This window comes from Sinohyriopsis cumingii, chromosome 15, assembly GCF_028554795.1.
Source record: "Sinohyriopsis cumingii isolate HCF-2022 chromosome 15, ASM2855479v2, whole genome shotgun sequence".
NCBI lineage: Eukaryota > Metazoa > Mollusca > Bivalvia > Unionida > Unionidae > Sinohyriopsis > Sinohyriopsis cumingii.
In genome coordinates this window covers 106332341-106344765 of record NC_142975.1, presented here as the reverse complement: position 1 = coordinate 106344765, position 12425 = coordinate 106332341, and the positions used below count along the sequence as shown (strand labels likewise).

The following is a 12425-nucleotide window of genomic DNA, read 5'->3' as shown; positions in this document are numbered from 1 at the left end:
TTTATCGATGGAACAGGGTTCAGTAACGAGTAAACTTCTCCAGGAAGCCTTTATTCGGGAAATATAACCCTTCTACGGGAAAGTTTTCTGTGGAAGGTTTATTCTCTGTCGGGAACCCTAGGTCTGTCTGCCCTCCCTGCTGCTCGCTGCCATATTGGATGTTAGATATATTTGTATTTAGACCAACAAGAAACTTGCTTGCTGTGGCTGCCTTTTTGAATAATAGATTCATTTTTATTAAGACCAACTAGAAACTTGCTTGCTGTGGCTGCCATATTGGATGTTAAATTTATTTTTATGAAGACCAACTAGAATCCATAAGATGTCTACCAGTCAAAATACAATGCTGATATGACTTTCCTACAGGAGGCCTAACAAAAACATGATTTTAAGATGGATGCTGTTGTGGTCATACTGGATGTCAGATCTGAATTATTTTCAATTTGTACCAACTAGACAGCATACATACTTTAGTGAAAACACAATGCTAATACATGTATATCAATCCACTCAACAGTTGTATTGATGTACTGTGTTAATCCACTATTACATGCTCTGTTATAACATGAATTCGGATAAAACATGGTTGTGGTGTGTCTCCCCATGAAACTTCATATACATGTGATTTTTCTCAAACATGGAGAAAAAATCTTAAAAGTACTAAAAATATTGTGAAAAAGTTTATCATTATGGGAAAGTAATTGCGTATGAATTCTAATATCAAATGATTGTGGTATGGCTCCTAAAATTGCATATACATGTATTGTTTTAGTACCAAAAATATATTCTTTCTTCTTAAAAGTATCAGACATGCTACGCTTTGCGAATGTCACACAATACAATTAGTTTTCTATAATTGGCACTGTTGACTGTTTAAACTTGTGTCCTAGGTTTGGAGTGTACAAATTCAGAGGCACTATGAAAGAAATCCGCAAACTTGATATAAAATGCAATGAATCTATATATTGTTACATCATCACACTCTTTGCTCATATTGAAAACCATCTTAACATCTTGTTATATCATAATCTGCTTATTATGTGGCCTCAGTAATGTATTATATAATACACTCCAATAGCCATAACTACTGTGATTAGCTACCAACAACCAGCCCTTTTATGTAGGAGCAGTAACTATTATAATTGACCAAACGATAGATAATTGCTAATTCCTTTTTGTTTTAAATAGACCCAAAAAAGTACTTTTTCTGAAACTGATTACCTTATCGGTACCAATAATTCTGTGGCAAATACTAAGCAAATGAAAAACAAAATCAGTCTCAATCAATGTTCTACAATTATTTGATGTTGCTGCCACAATAAGCGACACGCAATTGTTGGTCCTCCAAAGTTGTCCTTTAGCAGTGATTAAAAAATAAATAAGAACCTTTCATGAAAGGAAGTCAGCACCAAACGTAAAGAAATGCAATGAAATTATGATGGATTGTTGCATTTCCAAAAGACTGGGACATGTTTGATGTGCCGTGAAAGTTTACATTTTGCAGGAAAAATGTTGATGCTTACAATCACTACCAATGGCAGCATAGCACAAATTAAATTTTCAATATTTTTAAACCTTAGAAATCTGGCCATTAAGTTAACTGAAGATGGTGCATCTTGCAAAGACATTTCTAAAAATTGTAATATGTTCACATTTTCATTCCCCCCATCAATAGCCTCATCAACTGGGTAGCCTCGGCAAGATGATATCTGACTCCAGCTCACCAAAATCTAGGCCAGTTTACGTATGTGTACATGTAGCATGTAAAAAGCTATATCCACGTGCTATTGGTGACAATGTCGTGTAAATGATTTAGTGTCAACTGGATATAGATCAAACGAGGACCACAATTTTTAATATATATACTATTTGTTTGCTAGAGGAATGTGATTACAATATCTATTTTACTACACAAATGTATGTTGTCAATGTACAAGTGCATGTATGACTAGTTTGTCTTCATTTAATCAAAAGCACATATTCTTGCTCCCACTTTTATTACCCCACCCCAGCCATGTTTTGGTACATAAAGTTCAGGCTTGGCTGGTCACAACACGGTTCAGTCTATAATACTGTCAGGTCCATGGACCCCAAGCAACGTTTTATTATACTATAGTGGGGTCACAATATACCTATTTTTTTGGGAAGGAATTATTAATTTGATTGATGCAATACCTACCTGTTACATAACCATTACTTTTTCGAGAGAAAAATTCCCTATCAAATGATGAAAATTTCGTCCACTCATTATGGTGACTCAATCAACAGCAACATCAATATTCTCAACAAAACATCTGTTTTATTGATGATAAACACTGACCTCCCTGAATCTGAACTTACCTGATTGGTCAACAGACTTGACACTTTCACGCTGCTTGATATTTCAGATGCAACTGTTAAACTGGGCAAGTGTATATTTAACAACGTGTACAATTACTTAGCTTTTAAGATGACAGCATCAGTTCATAAAACTGCAGTTACAAGTTTGATAGCACATGTGACACTGTATAATTCTGAAAATTAATGTAGTATTTATAAATCTAGAGTACACAAATTAATGACCATTGCTAGGTAAATTATCATTGAAGCAAGACGAAATAAATACAAATTAAATTAAAGCCCTATATTTAAAGAATAAGAACTTACAATTGTATTATGTGATGTACTAAGTATTGGTGTCTCCATTCAAGATCCCTCTTATAGAATTACCAAAACAAAACTAAAAAAATGCATTGGAGATGTTAGAAGCATTGAATCATGAATATAGAGTGAATGGCTTATGTGTTTTCATATGTGTACATACCTAATTCTCCGTGAGAAGACATCAAAGTGACCAAGAGCACAAAGATTATAAGCGTCTTTTTTTGTTCAGCTGAGTAATGCATCTTAACCTTAGAAAAGAATAAAATTAAGATACAGCAACTATTTATGAGGAAAAGCACTCCGACATGAAAGGACATACTGACAGAAACTTTCGATTAGTTTCATGATTTTGTTTATAATAGTGGGGTTAAAGAGATCTCAAGTCTGTAGATATGTGATAATTAGTACCTTTTCATTTTAATATTATTTTTTGTTCCACATAATGTTGCTCATTAACTTAAAAATTAAAAATGCCCCTACAGCATGATGCAATTGAACAGCAAAGATTCAACTGGAAACAGGGGTCATAACTCTTTTCTGAATTTGTCAAAAATGAGTGTGAATCAAACTTGACTTTGGCCTTTTGAGTGTAACGGCTCATAGCAAATTTGGTTTTAATTAACAAAGTCTTTCAAAAGTTATTGAGCAGGATTAATAATACTTTTGTAACAGCAAATGAGATCAAAGTTTTAAGTCAAACATCATACATTAATTTTGCTGGTAAATGGTGAAAACTAAGTTAACCTAGGTCTTAGTGTAAAGTCTCCTATCAAATTTAGCAGAAGTGATATTTGTGATAAAATGACACATGCACAGACATAGGCAAGACTATATACACAGTCAATAGAAGCAAAATAAAAGTTGTTTATGAATTTTTTCACATTAAGTTTGGCTACTTTTGAGCCTGTTTGAATCAAGGTAATTCTGACAAGCCATTGCTTGATGTCAAACATTACCGCAGGCTACCACTAATCCCTTACGTAAGATTGCCGTGGCTAGAAGTGGAGAGCGAGACCTAGGAGCTGCGAGGCCGCCAGATAGTCAATTATCACCTAGATGTGGAAACGTTTGTCATGATCAAAAGAAGTTGCCCGAATAAGTGGGAGTGTCTTAAGTTTTTTCCCTGCAGACAGACAGCCAGTTTGAACTGACCGCTAAGACGTTTGGACAGGGTCACAGCGCCACCCAATCAGAATCGAGATAGAAGAGAGACCCTGATCTGGCTATAATGATATGTCCGCGTCTTCCGGCAAGAATTAGTTTTGTTAGAGAGATTGCCCAGAGGAGGATAGAGTAAATCCGAACAGCCGTTCGTTATTGGCAGGAATATCTTAGAACAGGAAATTCTAAGTACAGACAGCTTCAAATAAGGTCAGTGAGCTAGTTGTTTGGTCTTTGCGGAATGCGACTTCATTTTTAATTATAAGTCGCATGTATGCTTTATTATTACTATAATCGTAGTACGAAGAATTACTTTGTGGTGTTAATATGTTTGTACATTTTGAAAAATGAGATGATATTTGTAAAGAATTATATAGCTTGCTAGCCGTCGTAAGAGTTAATAACGTAATTCGCTATGAGGATATTTTATAGTAGACTAGTACATGTGTTCATGTGATTATAGATTTTGCCATTGTTGAATATTTGTATAATTTACAGACATGCGTCTGATTGTTGTCAGATTGTAGTCCAATGAGATTAAATATATATGTGTATATACTGATGTGACGCAATGTATTGATGTCTCTATGACAATTCGCTGATACCTTGTTATTACGCCATTGTTGACCCTGCAAGAACTGTGTGGGAATTTCGATGTGTACGCTTGCGTGACAGAAACCATAATAGCCTTATCTGATGATCTAGTGTGAGGTGAGATTCGATAAAGCATATGTTAACGCCTTGTGGTTTTTCACAGGAAGCATTGAGGGGCACACCACTTACAATTTGGTCCGTAGTCTTAGATATAGAGACGGAGGAAAGGAGAAGAAAGGAGATAAATCAGGAGAAGTTGAAGTCTAGGAGGAAAAGGGGAGAGAAGGGAGGAAGAGGAAAGTTGGAGCGAAATTGGAGGAGGAGATAGTCGAGAGGAAAAACGGAGTCGAAGGAGGTGCTGGAGGAACGGAAGGAAGGAAGGAATTAGTGGGAAAGAATGAGATGAGTAGACGCAAGGACGGGGGAAAACGAACTCACACTGTAAATCACCGGATAAATTAGGCTGTCACTTTGTCGAGGGATAGACGGGTGATTGAGAGTTTATCGTTTTAAATTATCGAATTTATTAAATTGTTATTAAATGAATTTCATCTTCGTGTTCTCTATAATTTAGCCCTCGGCATTGCTGACTGGGGGCTCAGAGCTGTAAATCTACCTCGTCACTAAATTAACTTTCTAACCCCACGAGACCGGGTGGAACATTCATCATAATTTAATTAATATATATTGGTGGAACCCCACCCCAATGAGTGCAACCGTCACAGAGCCACATATCAAATAATAATAATAATAATAATAATAATAATAATAAAATCTTTGTTTAAGAGGGTGACTCAATTTTTTTCAAATGAGAAACAAATCTACCTTGATGCTCTCCATTATGTACATACAATTTATAAGATACCATGCCTTCCACTTGACATTCCATTCCTATCAAATGTTATAAACATAATATGTAAATTTTCTTGCTTTTAACCTTTAGTTAGCCTGAAGAAGAATGAAAGTTATTTTTTTTTTCAAGCTTCTTGAGGAGAAGTCTTTTTTTAAAAAATCTCCCCACCCTATTAAATCATTGGTTTCTAACTGCTGTGGCGGAGAACAAATGCAACTTTCAACTTTTTTTGTATTACTTTACTGTATGATTAATATTACTGATTATAAAAAGAAAACGAAACGAAGAGATTCAACCAAGTACTTACGTATAAGCATCCGTGTTTTTGGAGGTGTACATGTAGCTATGATACTTGTATTCTTTTACTGGTTTAAACAAACCTTTGCAGTTGTAACTTTGAGACCAATCCTTCAGATTATACAAGCGTAATTTTGGTTCACATAAATAGTCGCAGTGGTCAGAATGAAACCTTACAACAACATTTGGAACATCTCCGTCTCATCCTTCGCTCTTTTCTTCTGAAGTTCTTTGTTCCCTAATCAAGATATTCCCAGCTTTATCATTCCAACTAGGTTCTCATTGCGTAAAACTTCATTTAAAATAAGGGTGTATTTAAATAAGAAATAAAACCAACCGGATGTACACGGCAAATAGAAACCTACAACATTATACTTTGTGCTACCTTTTGAAATATAATTAATTAATCGTTTCTTCGTAGTAATTTGCAGCCAGGTATCAAGTTTTTTCAATGAGTAGTCTGCTCTCGTCTCCACTACACTTCTTTTCACTAAGAACACCTGAACTCTCCTAGGTATTAGCCTCGTTTCCAATGTCGGCACATTTGGAACACTCCCGTCATTATCCTACTTGATGGTTAGTGGTCACTTACATCACTCATTTTAAAGTTAAACAGTTACTTGTATTGCCAATTTTGATGGCTGAGAAACATATTCTTTGTGAGCACATTTAGCTAACACTATGTGTTATATAGGTTTTTATTTGCAATTGTTAATTAAGGTGTAGTTTTGTTGCTATCGGTAACAAAGTACGGTTGCTATCGGTAGCAAAGTACGGTTGCCCCTGCAAGCGCGCGCTCGCACAATTTATCCATGCGGTTACTACATAGTGAACCGCATAATTTTCCCTGCCAAGCGCAGACTTGTACAGGAGGTATGAAAGGCTTGTCAGCGTCTCAACGGTGACATGTTCGGGTTTCCGAGGGTCACCTAAAGAGCTTACCTTTAGACAGAGCGTTGGAAAATTATTTACTATTTTTACTACTGATACCATATATGGAAGTGAGCAAAGAAAAGGTAACTCTTTTATTTACTTTTTCCGCGAATCAGATTTCATGGTTATTTCACGAGAGTTCTATAAATAAATGCAAAAAAAATATAATGTTTCTTTTATAGTAAATATAATGTTTCTTTTATAGTAAATTTTGGATAGCTCTAAAACTAAGTTTTGAAATCTATATCTGTGTACTAAAACGGATATTTATTTATTTACATATGCTTTAGCTCAAATATCTGCATGATCAGATAAATTGTATTCAGACAATATTTTTCATGATTCTGTGAGGTCAGGTGAAGTGTTTGTTGCAGACCTTGTTCAAATAATGTTTAATACAATGAAATAATAGTAATAATAATAATAATAATAATAATAATAAAAATAACTGCAGGTTTCAATCGAGAGCGAATTAGTGTTTCTCAAGGCTTTGCTCATATAATGTTAGTTATTATTGTTACAGCCACTGAGTGTTTTTCAAGGCATTGTTAAAATAAACCTGTATAAATTGAATGAAAAGCAAGTCAATGTTCCAAAAAGTCTACCACTAAACAATATTTTTAATATAACAACTGAACATTAAACTTTGACATCGATAAATCATAAAAACTACAACATATATTACTTGTTTGTCGACCACTCCGATGGCCTAGTGGTTAGCGGTTCCGCCTCGGATGCAGTATGTCGTGGGTTCGTTCCCCGGCCGAGTCATATACCAAAGACTTAGAAAAATGGTACTAACAGCTGCCTCGCTTGACGCTCTTCATTAAGAGGTTAGTGCTAGGACTGGTCGGCCTATTGTCAGGATAATGTGACTGGGTGGGACATCATGCCACATGTCTCCGGCATGATGCCCCAGTGCTAGACATCACAATAAACTGCCACACTGCAGACATTTTAGCGCTATGCCTGAACAATTGTTAAAGCTACCGTTAAAATCCAAATCACACACACACGTGTGTTTGTCCTACTCTACGCTACCACTGTGAAATAAAATCAATGAGTAATTATTTGAAATTGATGCACCTGATATTTGAGTCATGAAATTGTAATGCCATACACGTTTGTGATCAATAAACCAGATGAAATCACTTAGTCCCATCCTCATTGTAAGGATTCCCCACTTCATCCCTAGTCTCATTCTTATCTTAAGGATTCCCCACTTCATCCCAGGTCAAACTGAAGCTTCTGGAAAATGTCAAATTCCTAGTAAATAAAACAACATTACATTGACATGTAATGAAATTTAAAAAAAAAAGATTTTAAAACTTACAAAAAATTAAATTAAATCAAATATACATAAAAATTAAAGTCTGTGTAACTATTATGCATATGGAAAGTGTTTCCGACGTTTTCCCTATTATGTTTGCATCTATCACAATGAAGTATTTATACTGAAGGCAACGCAGCAAGCAGATACATACTCTGGTCACATTGGTGTATTTACTAGGGTCAGAACTAATAGCAGTATACAATGTACTAACTCTTAGTAAACTAGTGTATTTACTAAGGCCAGCACTAATAGCAGTAAGAATGTTCTCACTCTAGTTAAATTACTCACTCTGGTTAAAGTGGTTTATTTACTAAGGCCAGCACTAACATCATTATACATGTACTCATCCTAGGTACATTTGTGTATTTACAAGGGCCAGAACTAATAGCAGTATACATGTACTCATTCTAGGTGAATTAGTGAATCTACTAGGGCCAGAACTAATAGGAGTATACATGTACTCACTCTGGGTAAATTTGTGTACTTACTAAGCCCAGCACTAATTACAGTAAGCATGTTCTCACAGTAGGCAAATTAGTGTATTTACTAGTGTCAGCACTAAAAGCAATATACATGTACTCACTCTAGGTAAATTAGTGTAATTACTAGGGCCAGAACTAATAACAGTATACATGTTCTCACTCTGGGTAAATTGGTGTATTTACAAGGGCCAGCACTAATATCAGTAAGCATGTACTCACTCTAGGTAAATTAGTGTATTAACTAGGGCCAGCACACATAGCAGTAAGAATGTTCTGGCTCTGGTTAAATTACTCACTCTGGTAAAAGTGGTGTATTTACTATGGCCAGCACTAACAGGATTATACATGTACTCATCCTAGGTAAATTAGTGTATTTACTAGTGCCAGCACTAATAGCAGTAAGCATGTACTCACAGTAGGTAAATTGATGTATTTACTAGTGTTAGAACTAATAGCAGTATACATGTATTCACTCTAGGTAAATTAGTGTATTTACTAGGCCCAGCACTAATAGCATTATACGTGTATTCTGTCTGGGTAAATTGGTGTATTTACAAGAGTAAGAAGTAATAGTAGCATACATATGCTCACTCTGGGTAAATTGGTTTATTTACTAGGCCCAGTACTAATTACAGTAAGCAGTGTACATGTATTCACCCTAGGTAAATTAGTGTATTTACAAGGGCCAGCACTAATAGCAGTATACATGTACTCAATCTAGGTAAACTAGTGAATTTACAAGGGCCAGCATCAATAGCATTAATCATGTATTCTCAATCTAGGTAAGTCAGTTTATTTACTAGGGCCAGCACAAATGGCAGTAAGCATGTTCTAACTCTGGTTAAATTACTCACTATGGTTAAAGTGGTGTATTTACTAGGCCAGTACTAAAAGCAGGAAACATATTCCTTCTCTGGGCAAATTGGTGTATTTACTAGGATCAACAATAATAACATTAAGTGTGTACTCTGCATAAATTTGTGTATTTACTAGGGCGGCACTGATAGCTGTATGTACTCACTAAGGGTATATTGCATATTTACTAAGACCATAACTAATAGTAGTAAGTATGTACTTACCCTGGATACATTGATGTATTCAATATGGCCAGCAGTAATAGCTGTATATATTCACCCTGGGTACATTGATGTATTCAATATGGCCAGCAGTAATAGCTGCATGTATTCACCCTGGGTACATTGATGTATTCACTATGGCCAGCAGCAATAGCTGTATGCATTCACCCTGGGTACAATGATGTATTCACTATGGCCAGCAGTAATAGCTGTATGTACTCACCCTGGGTACATTGATGTATTCACCATGGCCAGCAATAATGTGATGTGATGTGATGTGATTTTTATTTTTAACGTAGCTTTAACAGTTTTTCAGTCATATCGCTACGATGTCTGCAATGTGGCAGTTTATAGTGATGTCTAGCACTGGGCCATCATGCCGCAGACATGTAGCATGATGTCCCACCCAGTCATATTTTTTCTGACATCAGGCCGACCAGTCATAACACTAACCTCTTATTGCTGAACGCGCAGCGAGGCAGCTGTTAGTACCATGTTTGTAAGTCTTTGGTATGACTCGGATGGGGATCGAACCCACGACCTCCCGCATCCGAGGCGGACGCTCTAACCACTAGGCCACCGGAGCGGTGTTAGCTTTTATGTATTCAATGCTACTCCTCTAAAAAAACTGCTGGCTCTGTTTGGTCATTTTCACTTCCTGGCCTTAAGACGCTAGTGGAGGTGTACATGACTCACATCAATTTCAAGAACAACACTAGCCGAAACACCTAGCTTACAAATATATCCATATATTTAATTAATAAACATTAATCGCTGAAATCGTGACACCTTAGCCTTAATTTAAAAACGTTAACACGGCCAAATCCAGCAGAATGCAGATTAGATCATCATTTTCTTGACACAGGAAATGTGGTGGAATTATTGTTAAAATCAGAAACTAGCAAAGAATGCATTCCATGAGGCTTAAAAAATGACATCTTCATTTTGAATAATGATACCTTAAAAATGGTCAAACAAAAAATGTTCTTTTTTGCAGACCATGGGCTGAGTGATACATATGCAGATGCGTTCCCTAAATCATATTAATTTCTGTCTTAAGTGGGGATCAAGACATGACTTTTTATTTTTTTTAAATTGAGATCTTTTCAACTTCCATATATACTCAGTTGAAAAAGGAGGAAATGTACAAGAAGATGACATGGAAAGAGTATGCTAAATTTTTGTTTTAAGCTGATAAAATCAATATAATTATAAGTTACGGCAAATATGTAATATATATGCGGTGAATAGGTTTATGTACCATCGTACTTTAATTATGATATGCCTTTTACGTCAGTTGTCCGATCAAGTACAACCTAGCGATTTTATTACATGACTTGTGCTAAAAATAAAATAATGTTAATAATTCCAGTCACATCAATCAAATTTTATTTTGTTTGTAAATAATACTTCAAACACATTATAATCAGAAAATATTGGTTTTCGTCAGTGTTATAGTAAAATTATGTGTATTTTGGTTTTTGTGTTTAAACAAATGATGGCAGTGTGCCATCAAGTATAACTAGTGTTACTTAAAGTGATAAAACATTTTCATAAATTAAAACTACTGCTGAATAGAATTTGACATCATAGTTTATAGGTTGTCAAATGATCCTAATTTGCATTTAAACGGGGCCACTGCTCCTAAAATAGAAGCAACATTAAACAACTTTGTTTAAAATATTGGCTTAACAAAATTTGATCAGTTGGATTGAACTTATATTGGCAATGAATCCATTTTCTTTCAAAATTATGTAAAAGATATGTCAACAAAGGTAGATGAAGATACCTAAAATATAAACCTTAAAACATTGGTTTTCATGACAGCATTTGAAAAAATGAAGACAGTACACAGTAAACTGATCCGCCTTTTGTGTAAACTTCACTTGTTTTCGCTATGGGGCGTGTGTGTAAACAATATCCAGTGTACTTTGAACAAGCTGTTTTTACGGCTTACAACAAAACTCTTTTTATTTATAAATTGTACTAGTCAGTATATTTGTATAATATTGCAATTTTGTTAATTTGTTTGTTTTTAGATTCTCCTGTCAAGACATTAGTCGGTCTACATGCCAATTTCAGTTTCCATCTCAACAGTGTTATCCCAGTGGATGATATACTCTTCATCAACAAAGAAGGTGAATCCATGATAATGGCAGTATTTAATGGAGTTACTAATTATGAACTGGTAAACATGTTTACCAGCAATGTACAACAAAAACAGATTTCCTTTGTCCTGAAAAATGTCACACTAAGAGATGCTGGGAAGTATGTTGCTAGAACTGTTGTCTCTTCCTTGGGAGAGTAGATATTAATAGCAAAATTTAATTATTTAACAAATTGTTTTTAGCTCAAATGAATATCAAGCAAGTTTATGCTAGAACCATATGTTTGTCTGCATTGTTCATCATGTGGTGTCCATCAACGTTTGTTATTTTCAACTCCTTTTCAGTACCACTAGACCGATTTCAAAGGTAGCTAAGAGCATTCTGGAATGAAAATTTTTGATGTTTAAGATCATATACATATATATATATATATATATATATATATATATATATATATATATATATATATATATATATATATATATATAAAGTATAGGAACGCGTATGCTTTGATCTCGGTGTTTTCAGTGTCAGTGTTGGTATCGGTATCTGCATCTTTACTGATGGATGAATACAGCAGGTTTAAGTTTGCATACTAAGTTTTGCATATGGCTGACATATGAATTAACTATATATTGAATTCCACCTCCTGTGTATGCATAAGTATATGCCTGATGGTAATAAATAAATTTTATCTAATTTCACATATTTGTTTGCAAACTTATAGTGAAAGATTGAGGTTCAGGTATGATTGGCATGCTCGGCATGGACAGCAATTTGACATTTGGTTTTCAAGTTTTATTTCTTCCTTGTAATTACATTTAATTTGTTTATTTTGACTTGCATGTGCCTTGCATTTCTGGTTACTTTACATCCACTATTACTATTTTGGCTCCAAGTGCTTTTACTCCCAAACATAATTATCTTATTTAATGTCCCATAAGT

The 12425-nt window shown here is 34.9% G+C and overlaps 2 protein-coding genes and 1 non-coding gene across 4 annotated transcripts in view; 1 reads left to right on the top strand and 2 right to left on the bottom strand.

The window, feature by feature from the left end:
* The window catches only part of LOC149782429 (uncharacterized), a 178421-nt gene extending 172255 nt beyond the window's left edge, over positions 1–6166 (bottom strand). The window contains exons 1-2 of one of the 2 annotated variants that reach the window (XM_089934876.1): positions 5559–6166; positions 2804–2891 (exon numbers count right to left, since the gene is read on the bottom strand). In XM_089934876.1, coding sequence (XP_089791002.1) covers positions 2804–2885 — 82 coding nt within the window. In that variant the 5' untranslated portion in view covers positions 2886–2891; positions 5559–6166. The remainder of the gene's footprint in view (positions 1–2803; positions 2892–5558) is intronic. The other variant, XM_089934875.1, reaches the window with a different exon arrangement.
* LOC149782427 (uncharacterized) lies at positions 3872–11840 on the top strand. Its single transcript, XM_089935137.1, has 3 exons — positions 3872–3936; positions 6404–6564; positions 11412–11840. The coding sequence occupies exons 1-3, from the start codon at positions 3872–3874 to the stop codon at positions 11678–11680; spliced, it is 495 nt and encodes a 164-aa protein (XP_089791263.1). The 3' UTR covers positions 11681–11840.
* Trnap-cgg (transfer RNA proline (anticodon CGG)) lies at positions 9886–9958 on the bottom strand. The gene has a single exon. It is a non-coding gene; the product is annotated as a tRNA-Pro (tRNA).
* Positions 11841–12425: the final 585 nt, after the last annotated feature.

What these genes read in the sequence shown, in the direction of transcription:
- LOC149782427 (XM_089935137.1), top strand. Translation starts at nt 3,872, where the DNA reads ATGATATGTCCGCGTCTTCCGGCAAGAATTAGTTTTGTTAGAGAGATT. An exon ending in ATTGCCCAGAGGAGGATAGA is followed by an intron (nt 3,937 to 6,403) that starts GTAAATCCGAAC and finishes TTCCCTGCCAAG; the next exon opens with CGCAGACTTGTACAGGAGGT. An exon ending in TGGAAGTGAGCAAAGAAAAG is followed by an intron (nt 6,565 to 11,411) that starts GTAACTCTTTTA and finishes GTTTGTTTTTAG; the next exon opens with ATTCTCCTGTCAAGACATTA.